Here is a 15,024-nt window from a genome sequence, read left to right on the forward strand (position 1 = left end):
TTGAGGTCAAAAGCGAATTATTTTATATGAATTTCATACAATAGAATGGGTGAATTCTTTCAAAACCCAATCTATTGAAACTTGAAATTGCAATGAACAACTACTCTACGAAAATCTAATGCAAGCTTTTAGGCGCAATGTGTGATACAATTTTCAGTCTACTTTCAGGGTGAGTCAGCCTCTGAATTCACAAATGATCCAATACATTTCGGATTTTAGAGTGATAGCTTTAGCTAGGCAGTTCCTACCTGTACAATAGATCAATCAAAAATAGTCCTCTAATAAACACCGATGCGCTGCGTTTTTTATATCACCGGCAAGAAAAAGAAAACCGCGGTTATAATGATGATGAAGTAAAAACATTAGCGTGCATATGTAATCGATGCCGAAAAAAAAATTACCACAAAGGTAGGTAGTTTGCCGTCATTTGATTCGGCGCCACTTTACGGAACGTTGTTTGATGTTGCACAACATCTACCGACTTTTCTTTTATCAGAAAAGATCTGTTTGAGTTTTTTTTTCTCTAAGCTGAAAGCTTGCATAAAGTTTTGAATCATCAGTTTTTTTAACAGAGAATATTTTTTTTATAGCGTGTTGAATAGTCCTGCAATAAACATTCACTCAATTATGTAATATAATTTAAATTTCCCGCCCTCGTATAATTTATTCACAATCAACCGTCACCGGAAGTATTTCTTTTTTCCGACGAATTTCTACTGATGGTCTGTACAAATAAACTTGTAGACAAATTTAAAATTAACAACGTGCCGCCAAATGAGACCGAATCTTATCTCCCGCGTTGCAATATTTCTGATTTTAATTGGTCCCTAAATAAATACCTGTGGCCGTGAGATATTTACGGCATTGGACAATAAAAAAGGACAATGAACGCCTTCAGTCAAGGTATAATCTTCACTGTGACCGACATTCGAGCTCATGGTCATGAGCTCGCTAAATTGAATTGTTTTTTTCACAGTTTTTTTTTATTATGTTGCATTGTAATCACAAAACAGTTTTGATGAATCTGAACTAAATGCGATAAAACATGTGGTCCCCTCAAACGAAAAGTCAGGATGACTCAATCTAATATGAACAGTAGAATCCCGATTATCCGAGCTGCGGTTATCAGAGCTTCCGCGTTATCCGAGCCACCATTTTCATACAAAATCGATGTTACATTGTGTTTTATCAGCGCGATATACATACTGTTATGCTATTTAAACTGGAAGAAAAAAATGTCGTTAAACCCTCTTCCGTCCCTGAAATTTTTACCCGTTACAGTCCCTGGAGTGTCAATTTGTCAATCCTGACTAAAACCTAAATGGTATAAACGCCAAAGAAAACAAAACCCGTATTCAGTGGATTCAAGTCGCCCAATATGAGCTCTGCTTATCACAAAACCGGTTTAGTTTAGCAGTTTCCATTAGATTTAAAATGCACTTTTAGCACTTTTAGCATGAAGCTATAAGAATAATCAAAATTGTGTGTCGCAGTATCTCAGTATGTGGTCATCAACAGATAACGGATTCTGGTTCATTCCCTAGCATACATTGGATTGTAAGTGGGTGGATTATGAGAGTAAAATTTCTATTTTCTAATATTATGATTTTGATCGTCCTTTTCACTAAGTCGGTTGTTAAATTAATTTTTTGTTGATTTTGAATACATTCTGTACCCATATGTTTTTTTTTTTTGGAATAGGTAACAATTTTAAATAATCAAAATTGTGTGTCGCAGTATCTCAGTATGTGGTCATCAACAGATAACGGATGCTGGTTCATTCCCTAGCATACATTTTCAATTATCACAATCGATTATTTATTTTGGAATTTTAAAATTAACTATTATACCCCTTTGATTGTATCAGATTTGAGATCCATTTGGTCCAAATAAAATTTATTTTTTCATCTTAGCAATAGATGGATAAACAATGTTGAACATTCGTAAATTGTTCAATGTTTTGTTATTGTATAGTATTTGATCACCATTTCATAGATGAATAAACAACTTTATACACATTTATATAAACAGGCATAATAACAACTTTTATTTCAGTTCCGTATCCTTTTATTAACGAAAATGGTTTATCTTAATAAACTGTATATTCAATAAATATTTTAAGTAATTTTCCTTTCCTGCAGATATTTTATAACCATTGTATATTTTAGAAGGAATGCATCTGGGGATGACCTGAAGAAATTTTGCAAGCGGCACGGGTAGCCGGCCATTGTAGGTTTCTGATGGTTGGATGCCTTCCTTCGACGAACCATCGGACCGTGGAAGCCCTAGAAGAAATTCGAAGGCCAAGCCACACAGCCATAGGCAGGACCTTGCTACCGATGGGGGAACCATACATACATACATACATACATACTTTTAGCATGAAGCCATAATATGACATATTCGCACAAAAATTGGTTTATACACCCTGTACTCCACAACAAAGCAAACGGTCTAGATGCAAAACATTAAAAGGAGGAAAATGCGAAGAGCTAAAGTCTGCTTCATTTAATATTGGAACAAATTCTTTTGCTCATTGTGACGCTCCTAGTGGACGGATTTGGAAACTTTTTTCACCCACGTGTCGGGAAATTCATTACCTTTCACTATGTATTTATGTCATAACACCAAACGATAGCATTTTGTAAACAACCGCCATGGAAGCCGAACGGAGAGATCAAATTGTGCACAGTTTTCTTGAAAATCCATTGTTGTCGGCATCGAAGCTAGCTAAACAGCTTAAAATGCCCAGAAATACCGTATGGCGTGTTATCAAGCAGTACAAGGAAACATTGACGACGGCTCGGAAGCCGCATTCGAAGCGTCGGAGTGGTACTGTCGACCGGAAACTGCGTGGGAAAGTCATCAAGGCCGTCAAGAGGAATCCCAATCTTTCAGACCGCGATTTGGCCAATAAGTTCCAGGCCGCTCACAGTACGGTGCGACGAATTCGTCTCCGGGAAGGAATAAGGTTATTCCGAGCCAGCAAACAGCCAAATCGGACGCTGAAGCAGAACAATGTGGCCAGAATCCGTGCTCGAAAGCTGTACGACCAAGTGCTGACCGAGTTCGACGGATGTATTCTGATGGACGATGAGACCTACGTGTAGGCGGACTTTGGGCAAATCCCAGGTCAAAAATTTTATTTGGCGACGGCTCGGGGGGATGTACCTGCAAAATTTAAGTTCGTGTTTGCGGATAAATTCGCCCGCAAGTACATGATTTGGCAGGGGATATGCAGTTGTGGACAGAAAACCAAAGTCTTTCTCACTGACAAGACAATGACATCAGAAGTCTTCAGAAGTTATCTCTTCCCTTCTTATATATAAAAATGGAGGCATTTTCTTTGTAACAACATCACGTATGAATGGTCGGTCGGAATGAAGTGAAATTTGGTATCCGAGCGTATTTTGGGGCAGAGATGGTTTGTATAATAGTTTCAAGAATCTCACTTTTTTATGAAAGAGGGGTCCCCATACAAAGTTATCTCTTCCCATCTTATATATAAAAATGGAGGCATTTTCTTTGTAACAACATCACGTATGAATGGTCGGTCGGAATGAAGTGAAACTTGGTATCCGAGCGTTTTTTGGGTCAGAGATGGTTTGTATAATAGTTTCAAGAATCTCACTTTTTTATGAAAGAGGGGTCCCCATACAAAGTTATCTCTTCCCATCTTATATATAAAAATGGAGGCATTTTCTTTGTAACAACATCACGTATGAATGGTCGGTCGAAAAGAAGTGAAATTTGGTATCCGAGGGTTTTTTGGGTCAGAGATGGTTTGTATAATAATTTCAAGGATCTCACTTTTTATGGAAGGTGGTCCCAATACAAATTCAACATTATTTGTTACGATTTCAATAAGAATGCAGTTCAGGACGTGTATATGAAATTAAACATTTATTACGATTTATACTTAAGAAGGTAAAACGAAGTTTACCGGGTCAGCTAGTTTGTATGAAAAGCAAATTATGAATTCGTTAATAAATGACTGAACTACACGCAATTGTTTGTGTTCCAATATTAAATGAAGCAGACTTTATTCACTCACTTCTAAAGAGAGAACCATAAGCGTTTCTCAAAAATTAGGGGAAATTTTATCTCCATTTCACTCACACACATGCATACAGTGTAAAGCAAAGGGTGTATAATCCATTTAGACGAAATTCATACTCCAGCTAGGTTTTATAAACAACTGTGAGCTATTTTTCCATGAATATACCCTTAAATCGATAAAAATACATATTAAGAATTATCCTACGTACCGTTTTTATCATAAAGACATAATAAGCGATTTAAAAATGGTTTAAAAATTTTAATACACGTTTTTATCGAAACTTCCTTAATGAACATAGACCCCTTTCACGTGTTGGTACTGATATCTCTCTTGTTTCTCAAACGATTTTTACAAAATTTATAGTTTTGGGAACATCGTAATGCAACTAAAATATATTGTTCAGACAATATTCAGCTACAACACTTTAATTTTCCTTTATTCAAAATATAAGAAAAAAAAATCCGAAAAAACATGCTTCGGAAAAAGAATGTAGATTAGCAATGGAATGTTCAAAAAAAATTTCGCCTAGTGTCCAAGAAAGCTGAAGTTAGAAGCTATACATTGCTCATAAGGAAAAAGAATTCAGGAATTAAAAATAAGAAACACAGAACTTTCAAAGATAGCTGTTTTCCGAACTTTTTGCCAATGTAAGCAGCCTGATCGCAATAACATGGAAATTTATGTTATGTGAAATTTAAGAAAATAAATTCATTCTTTGTTCGACAGTCGAATAGTAGAGACTTATTTGAACTGATATCAATTGGCGACGAGTTATTTGAAGAATCTACGAAGCCTCGTCTATTCCGGACAAAATGTCCCATCCATCCGAAGGAAGTTCCAACCAAATGCAAGACATTTTCAAAATAATCATGAACCAGAATCAGCAGATGGCGGAACAGAACGTACGGTTAATGGATATCCGCACCAGACTACTTTCCAAGCTGGAATCGAATGAAGGAGGCTGCAAGTTTGAAACGCCTATCGTCGAATGTCTACGACTCCAGAACCTCAAACACGATACCGCTTTGGTCGAGCAGTGAAACCGCACAATTAACCCCCCGAAGAAAGGCAAGCAACAATCAACTTTACCCAAGACTCCGTGTTGGCAATGTAGAGGTATGCGTTTCGTCCGAGAATGCCCCTTCACCAAGCACCTCTGCAAATCCTGTGGGAAGAAAGGCACAAAGAGGGATAATGTAACTGTCTCTCTTCGTAGAGGCACCGCAAGAAAAAATCAATCGACGGGAAGTTCGCTGTCAACCATATCAGCAGCGGACTACGACGCATATTCATCGACGTCTCCGTCAATGTCCTGTGCATTATGAGCATTCGTCGTTTCATAGGAAGGCGAGGAGCTCCGATAGAGATCCATTCGGACAACGGGACAAAGTTCCGGGGTGCTGACAATATCCTGCAACAACAACTCGTAGATACAAAATGGGTATTCATTCCACCAGGCACTCCTCATATGGGCGGTTCGTGGGAGCGCCTGGTACGCTCTGTAAAAGCAGCGCCAGAGGAGAGCATGATTCCGGGAAGAAAATTAGATGCTGGTAGACGCTGAAGGAATCGTCAACAGTCGACCGTTATCCTATTACCTATCGAGTCAGATGAAGCAGAAGCACTAACCCCCAACCATTTTTTGTTGGGAAGCAGCAATGGTGTCAAACAAACGGAGTCGGGGCCGATCAGCGAAGCCAATGGGTTGAGAAACTCGTGAAAACGTTGGGTGCGCGAATATCTCCCGACCATGACGCAACGATCAAAATGGTTCGGTGAGACGAAACCGATTCGTTTGGGAGACTTGGTGGTTGTGGTATATGAAGCAAGGAGAAAGGGCTGGACTCGAGGGCCGGTGTTGGAATTGGTTCCTGGGTCGAATGGGCGAATTAAAGGGCTGTTGTGCAGACAAACAAAGGACTCATTCGTCAGTCTGTGTCAAAGAGAGCGGTCTTGGAGGTCACACAAGGAGGAGACCCTGGATCTAACACTCCAGATACCAGTGTTACGGGAAAGGGGACGTTGGAAACTGGTATCCCTGCCTAATCACTTTCCGACAGGCCGCTGACAATTTCAGTTCAGTGCATGGCTGATGATCATCGTTTTGGAGGATCTCTTCTCTGTTTGGCGGCACGCGAGTTGGTTAAAAATTCACACTCACCGTTGTAAGTGCGATAGTTGGAATCCGGTTTGCTTACGAATTGTGCGCTAGGAATCGAAGCTTCAATTGCGCTTAAAGGTATGAGCAGTACATTATAAATTCCATTCGTTTCTAACCTCAAACTTCGGTTCCAACAATAACGATTCCGTAAAACTCAGTGAAAGGCTGAAGTTTGGTCGAGAAATTCCATTGTAATTTCCATTATAATTGGATAAATTAGTAGGCAAATCTAAGAGTTATCACAGAGGTTTGTTTCTTCCAGAATTGAAATTGAAATATGTTCTAAACTAAACCTAAAATTACAGCACACACATTGAACTTAACCTAAATTAAAAAAACCTCGTTCGCGTGTTTAAAGCGGGCCACAGACTACACAAGATTTGTACAAATGCGATGAAATTCGATGAAATTTTGTCGCTGTGAGCACGATTTGCATAGTGTATGGCACTGCTTGAATGAGAGCCCAAACGGTTGGAGTAAAATCGGTCGGGATCGAAATATTTTGTACAAACCACCCTCCCAGCCGGGGTGGAGATGGTTTTTTTTGTTGCTGTTGCTGTTTTCGCCAGCAATCATTTGTGTTCGCGTGAAATATATTTGAATAGTGTGTGGGCGAGCATAGATCAAACAATCGACGCGGAATCATCGAATTTGTACAGGCCAATTTGTGTAGTCTATGGCCCGCTTAAAAAGTAGCTGTACACTAGGGTGGCCCAAAATTGTACTATGTCTGGGATGTTGGGGGCTCAAGCTTCAAATGATAGCTTAGGGTGTAAGAAACAATATTTTATATGGCGGCGACTCAGAAAAATGATGTTTAGAGGTCGCACTGGTTCGATTTTTGAAAAAAGGCAATTTTTTTTCGATATTTTGTCCAAATAACATTTTCAGATCTTGAAAAAGTATCAAACATGTGTCTCTAATATTTTTTAAATTTTCTTTATAATGTAAGTTTTAAACTAAAAATTTATTGGGACTATTTTGGACTCTCAATTTGTATGTATGATTTTTTTTAATTACGCAATACTGTGAATTTTTGTAAAAAAATAATTAAAATTAACAAAAAAGTGTACTTTGGATTAAGATTTTTAATCAATATAGAATTTAAAAGATGCGCGACGTTAAAATGTGCAACTTTGCAGAAGAAAGTTTACAGCTATGACTTGTCGTTTCAAAGTAATTCAAGTTTCACTGTGGAAAAAAGGCCCAATTTTCAAATTTTTGCTAAGAATTGCTCTATATTATGATATTGATGAGTTTCGAGCAATCAAAGAACCAAATAAACTCCTGATATCAAATTTTTTCATCCTTTTATCGATCCTTAAATCACCAGAAAGAACCATTCCAAGTTTCTAGATTTTTTATTGATTGAAGGTCGTGTTACCCATACTTGGGTGACGGTTTGGTGAATGTGTTATGGCTACAACCACTAAAAAAATTTAAAATAAAAATCTAGAAACTAGTCATGGTTGTTTCTGCTGATTGAAGGATCGATAAAAGGATGAAAAAGTTTGATATCAGAAGTTTATTTGGTTCTTAGATTGCTCGAAACTCAACAACATCATAATATAGAACAATTCTTAGCAAAAATTTGAAAATTGTGACTTTTTTCCACAGTGAAACTTGAATTACTTTGAAACGACAAGTCATAGCTATACACTTTCTTCTGCAAAGTTACACATTTTAACGTCGCGCATCTTTTGAATTCAATATTGATTGAAAATCTTAATCCAAAGTACACTTTTTTGTTAATTTTAATTATTTTTTTTACAAAAATTCACAGTATTGTGTAATTAAAGAAATCATACATACAAATTGAGAATCCAAAATAGTCCCAATAAATTTTTAGTTTAAAACTTACATTATAAAGAAAATTTAAAAAATATTAGAGACACATGTTTGATACTTTTTCAAGATCTGAAAATTTTATTAGGACAAAATTTCGAAAAAATTGCCTTTTTTCAAAAATCGAACCAGTGCGACCTCTAAACATCATTTTTCTGAGTCGCCGCCATATAAAATATTGTTTCTTACACCCTAAGCTATCATTTGAAGCTTGAGCCCCCAACATCCCAGACATAGTACAATTTTGGGCCACCCTACTGTACACTGAAAATGTAAGTTGAAATGTAAGTTAAGCCGCAGCCCGTGGCGTAAAGGATAGCCTTCAAGTCTTCTAAGCCAGCGGGTATGAGATCGTATCCCGGTCACGGCATACACAGTACATTTTCTGTGGGTTGGAGGTTTTAGCATTCGTAAGATGCTAGCCTCATATCCTCGAAAGATGTACGCCTAGAGTTAAGAAAAAGGAATCTCTTAGAGGAAACATCAAGTTTCATTGAGATCCTCTATGAGTTTGTGTTCGTCTTAAAAAAAATAAAATTAAAAAACCTAAACATGCAATAAAACCTAAATGCAATTGCAGCTTGAAGCTGTGCAAACTGCTAACGAGATCAGCGTACTTTTTCTCCAAACATCCTCAACAAATGTGATTGTATAACTCTGGTTCTTCAATATTATTCTGAAATATTTCACTGAATGTGTGAAATCGTATTATCGGAATTATCGTATTATGATCATCAATTCTAAAATACAATTCTCATTGTCAATTCAGGTTATCTCTCTGTCTATCTCTCTGGTTGTTTCTAAATATAAAATTATGCTTATGCTTTTGGAACTTTATGTTTATTGATTTGATTTCGAAAATCAAACATACAAAACTTTTATTTCATTCAAACTGAAACGAATGAAAAAGTAACCAATTTGAAACAAACGAAAAATCGTATTTTTTTAAGAATTTTGTCTTTAACTGAAGCGAATACAAAACTCATAACCCTTTGCTCGTGTCAATTTTGTCAGAAGGGATAATCAGTGACAACTTTTACAAAAAAAAAGTTGCTTCTACATTTTATTACGTAGCTCAAATTTCTTTAATGTACACTAGATGGTCATCAATTCCAACTCAACACTTTAAATAACTAAACGAAAATTATTTGGTGACATTCGGCCCAAGAAATTGCAATGTTCCATCTGTTTGAATTTGGAGGACTCACTTTAATAAACCTTCGGACTTTCAGGGATAAATTTTTTTTAAATCATGAAAATTTCCTTTAGAGAATTTATAGCTTGGCACAAAACCCATTTCAAAGAAGGAACAAAAATTATGTTAATTTTCAGTACGAAACATTCAATTTACCCATAGAAACCTAAAAGTTCAATATTTTCTCATGTAAACGATACTTAAAAATTCCGGAAAAAAAATCATGGATGAAAAATGACTTCAAATCGACTCAGTCTAGTGTATCATGTGTCTTATTTTTACATGTGTAAACGTTTTGAGCAAAATTTCTTGGTAAAAAACTCAAATCTGCCCAGTAATTTAACGTTGCCTACAGGTTTGGCCGCTTGGAACTGCAGACAACCTTAAAAATTCTAATTGACTCTGGTACAGTTCAGGTTATTCATAAGGGGTTATGATTTGATTTGTCAAAGGCCCGTATGTCATCACAGCTTGTTCATCACCAACTATTTATCCTTCCAGGTACCTCAACTCAACCGGCAAGCTGGAAACCAAATGCACCGACGATTGTCTGTTCAGTGCCGAGTATCACAGCGGACATCTGGCGCTGCGTGATCGTCACGGCCTGTACTTGTCGCCGATCGGTTCCAAGGCGGTGCTGAAGTCCCGTTCGCAAACCGTCACCCGAGATGAGCTGTTCTCGCTGGAAGATTCGCTTCCACAGGCCTCGTTCATCGCTGCGCTCAACAACAAGTACGTTTCCGTCAAGCAGGGCGTCGACGTGACCGCCAACCAGGACGAGATCGGGGACAACGAGACCTTCCAGCTCGAGTACGACTGGTCGGCCCATCGTTGGGCCCTGCGCACCACCCAGGTTAGTTTGGGCTTTGCAAGATTCTTGAACCTACTTTCAATGGTATGATTTTCAGGACCGATACTGGTGTCTCTCGGTGGGCGGTGGAATTCAGGCTACCGGAAATCGTCGCTCAGCCGATGCTTTGTTCGAGCTGGTTTGGCACGGCGATGGTTCGGTTTCGTTCCGCGCCAACAACGGCAAGCTGCTGGCAACCAAGCGCTCGGGTCATCTGTTTGCCACATCGGATGCCTTCGAGGAAACCACCAAGTTCTTCTTCTATCTGATCAATCGTCCAATTCTGGTGCTAAAGTGTGAGCAGGGCTTTGTGGGCTATCGTGCCCCGGGAAGCAACAAGCTGGAATGCAACAAGGCCACGTACGAAACCATTCTTGTTGAACGGGCTCAGAAGGGTGAGGTCTACTTCAAAGGTAAGAAAGCGTATTTGTGAATGATGAATAGGTATAAACTTCAAATGACATTCCTTTACGGTTTCAGGACAAAATGGTAAATACTGGAGAGTTGATGGAGAAGGAATTGCCGCCGACTCGGACACGCCCGTCGATGGTTTCTACATTGAGTTGCGGGAACCGACTCGTATCTGCCTACGTTCCAACGATGGCCGATATCTGGGTGCCACCAAGAATGGAACCTTCAAGCTGGTTGACACCGATTTCGATTCTGCCACCCAGTGGGAGTACTAAGCTGCTAGATAGCCTCTTGGCACTGTTCTCATTAGTCTCTTTAACCCATTAGTAGTATCTCATTGCGGTTCGGGTACTCTCATAAACTCGCACTCGAAAATTTTAGCATGTTAGGTTATACACATTACAGGTCCCTCCACAAGCACATTCACACCACATGTTGCTGCTTAATTCATGGAACTAGTAGAGAAAAATTACCCACACAGTAATCAATACGAGCTAAAACACATCAGCACACACACAAACAAGTGAATACAACGCAATCAATCTCTCTTCTTCTAAAACATTAACAATTAATGTTCCAAATTTTATTTGTAAATTTACTTTTCTTGTCTTTCTCGTAAATAATGTTAGTAGGAATCAAGCGTTTTACATGAGAAGCCAACTTATCTCAACGATAGGAACGTTTGAAACAATGTTTAATTTATTTTGGAATACACGTTTTCAAAACAAAAAAAAACTAATCCTTAATCTGATGCATGCGCATATTTATTGCAATAATCATCGAGAACGCTAAATTAGCTGTAGTCCTTAGTATTCAATAAAGAGCTAAAATAATTCATGCTGAAGCTGGCAGTTGTTAGCAACTAAAATCATTTCAATGCAACAGCGATTGTCTTACAGCCGTATTGGATGTTTCGCTGCGTGTATTATCCATGTCCCACGCGTAACCTCAACACTGGTTCAACGAGAGCGAAATTTTGAGCACGTCCAACGGTTTACCAAAAATAAAACCTTATCGAGAATCGAAACTTATTTGACTTAATTTTTTCAAAGCGCCAAGCAATCGCCAAATTGTGATCATGATAGGAACCGCTTGGTGAAACAGGTATTCCACGCAGTACTTAACGCAGTCACCCAAACCAACAGCACGAATTCATTCATTCAACCTTCGAGATGGAACTGATCAACAAGACAACTGATAACTGCCAAAGTCACTCTGATACTGCGAAACAAGTCACTTTGAAAAATATAAAATCGAATCCTTAGTTTGCATGGAAACGTCATAAAATATATACAATCTATTAAAAACAACAAAACATCAAAGATTATGACCATTTCATCCTTTGTAAAGTATTTAACCCTAGGTTTTATGTTAGATCAACCCCTGCGTTTACCCGCAAGCACCAGAACAGATGGAAAGATTCATGTAAAGTATTTATTTATATACAAAAAAAACTATATTAACAATTTTCATTATCGTTCACAAATTGTTTAACGAAAAAACGAAAAAAATAAAACAAGCAAACAAACCTGCGTTTGTCAAATGTTAGTCTTTGTACGTTCGCTGGATGCTGCACTGTGTTAGGGAAGAAACACAAACAAACTCTGACGATCGATTGAGAATGAGATTAAAAAAAAAACGAATCATTCGCGAAATCTTTTATGCGTAAAAATAACCAAACCTTACATCATATTTTTATGACGAATTTACGGCGGGAAAACCCATTATATACATTATCGGAAATATATTATGCAGACCGTATGAGTGTATTCAAGAAGAATTGGAAACATGAACAATATCAAATAAAATCTAAAAAAAACGGAACCATGATTTCTCTTATCAACAGTTTGATGTATCACATTGTAGCCTTTTGCTTAAAATGGTTCATGAATGAATCATAACAATTGCGTAAATGTTAAGCCTGGTGGTTGTTCAGATACCACGTGGACAAAAAAGTGAGATTTTTGCAAAATGATTAATTTTTCAATAGGTGTTTTATTCCCTGTAACTATATTTTTAAATTTCTTGAAAAAATATAAGACTTTAATTAATTTTCTTTGAAATAAATTGGATAACAACTTTAGTTTTCATTGAAATAATTTATTTCAATGTTATTTGTTATTCAATGTCTGTTCAGTCCGCAGAACGGACTGAAGAAAACGCGCGAGCCGAAGGAGAGGAACCCGAAGAAGGTAAGTGGTCCGAAGCGGGAGAACGGGGAGAAAAACCATCAACCAATCAGCGAGCAGCGCGCGACGAGCCGAAGTTATAAAAAGCGCGGCCCCGTTCTTCGAGCGAGTTTAGTCTACATTCAATCGCGGAACCGAAAACATCCCGAAGAAGCGAAGCGAGAGAGAAGCCGAAGCAGCAACAAGAGAGCGAATCAACAGCCAGAGAGAGAAGCAGCTAGGGCCGAAAGCTGCTCACCATCATCGTGCTCGGACGGAGCCGATAGAGTTGCGCAAGGAAATCGTGCTGCAAAAAAGAGGAAAAGAAAACTCAGAGAAACAGTGATGAAATAAACAACATGGGAAGCTAATAGTGTTTTCGTTTATTGGCAGTGGCAACCTAGTTACCTACGAGTTTTGCCCTAACTGCTGTTATTATGTTCGGTTATTAATTAAGAAGTCCACTAGTTTTGCCCGAGATTTGAACCTCAAGCAGGCGGTTGCACCCCGTAAAAGTTGTCAGTGTTGGGGGTAAGCATAAGGGTGAGTATAGCAACCATATATTTGCATCGTCCCGGGTAACGATTCTGTTTGTTTATTCAGAAAAAGTTTTGACCCGCGCGAGTGGAGATAAACGAAAACGGCATAAGTGAAGTGTGTTTTTCTCAGTGCTTGCTGCTCCAACGATTTTGCTCCCGGTTCTCAATTGCCACCCCCCAAACGGCTCTTTTAAGAGCCATCGAAAGAGTTTAGCGAGTCTTGGTGGCAATCGTCGATTAGTCTTGGCATTCCAGGCAGCGTTCCCCGATGACCTGCCTCCACTGGTTGGGCAACCACAGGGGTTTGCCCTGTCCGGCCCAATCCCGCAAGGGGAGCGGGCAACCAGTGGTCGTTCCCAATGCCCCTCTACATACAGTCCACGAGTCGAGTTCCAACAATGTCGTAATGCATTATTTGATACTACTTTGAAGATCCACCCTGGTAACTATTATGATATCGTTTTACTTGAATAATAATGAATAATGAGCAACCGTGTTTCATTGGTTAAAAAAATATGATCGTGAAATTTTTCCGATGGTCAAAGACGTAGAGAAAAGTAAAAAATCAACCGAAGATTATTAGGGATGTATAAGAAGAAAAAGAAAAAAAAAACGAAGTTTAATATCTATGATCATGTTTCATTTGGAAAATGTATTTTATTGATGCAAATGCGAGGTGGACATTACCCATACCCCTACAATCATTTCCGCAGACAAGCCAAATTTTCATCAATTTTCCTTGCGGTCTCCCTATCCGCTTTAACAAATTTTCATTAATTTTCTAGTGGTCTCACGAACCGCTCTTCCAAATTTTCATCAGTTATTCAAGCGGTCTACCGATCCGCTCTAACAGTTTTCTCAAAATAAGGAGTGTATCGAAAGTAAGTTATAATCACTTTTTTTCATTGTATTTACACAGAAAGAAAATCTGAATCCATAACAACACTGAAATAGAAAACCTTTATCATTACATGACGTGGAACGCGATTTATTAATGTGAATTTACAAAATAAAAAAAGTTGAATCCTTAACAGCACTGAATTCGTATGACACAAACATTACTTGACATGGAACGCGATTATTTGATGTAAATTTACATCACATATGATGTAAATAAAAAGAAGCATCATATATGACGGAATTTTCAGTGCGAATTAAACATTACATTTCTTAAATATTTTACATGTCTTTCATATTTACACGTCTGTTGAAGTTGGCAGACGTGTAATATTCAACTCGCACTGAAAATTCCATCATATGTGATGCTTCTTTTTCGTTACATCATATGTGATGTAATTTTATAACATTTTTCTGGTCACAAAAAATTCTTAACAGCACTGAAATCTTAAAATTACACGACATGGAAAGTTATAGGACATTGAATTTGAATTTAATTAATATTACAATACACTGAACGCGATGATGTCATGTAAAAATACAGACTGTCAAGAACAGAACCATAGACAAATGTAAACAAAGTGTCAAGTCCAGTCGTGCACCAAAGTATTTGTTTTAAGCAGCTTTCCCGCGAGTGAGGTTCCCGGAGATCTCATGATGTAGGGATGCGGTTCCGGAAGCGGCTCCATTTTACCACCATGTTGTTCTCTGTGATGTTACTCAACTTAGGATTCGGGGAAGAAAACGAAAGGTTGAAGTGAATTCTTAAAAAAAAAATGTGAGCTGAAAAAAATTTCTGTCGCTAAATAAAGTAAATTAATTTAGGTATAAAAAGGTTTAATTTTTATGAAGAGAGCTGAGAAAATTCCATTATTGAATCATATAAACATAAAATAAA

General features: G+C 37.9%; 1 protein-coding gene across 2 annotated transcripts in view; it reads left to right on the top strand.

The window, feature by feature from the left end:
• LOC129740383 (protein singed) overlaps positions 1-12,337 on the top strand; it is a 111,244-nt gene extending 98,907 nt beyond the window's left edge. For both annotated transcript variants that reach the window (XM_055732041.1, XM_055732042.1), the window contains exons 5-7: positions 9,763-10,114; positions 10,170-10,524; positions 10,592-12,337. In XM_055732041.1, coding sequence (XP_055588016.1) covers positions 9,763-10,114; positions 10,170-10,524; positions 10,592-10,797 — 913 coding nt within the window. In that variant the 3' untranslated portion in view covers positions 10,798-12,337. The remainder of the gene's footprint in view (positions 1-9,762; positions 10,115-10,169; positions 10,525-10,591) is intronic.
• Positions 12,338-15,024: the final 2,687 nt, after the last annotated feature.

The sequence above is a fragment of the Uranotaenia lowii genome, chromosome 1, assembly GCF_029784155.1.
Source record: "Uranotaenia lowii strain MFRU-FL chromosome 1, ASM2978415v1, whole genome shotgun sequence".
Lineage (NCBI taxonomy): Eukaryota > Metazoa > Arthropoda > Insecta > Diptera > Culicidae > Uranotaenia > Uranotaenia lowii.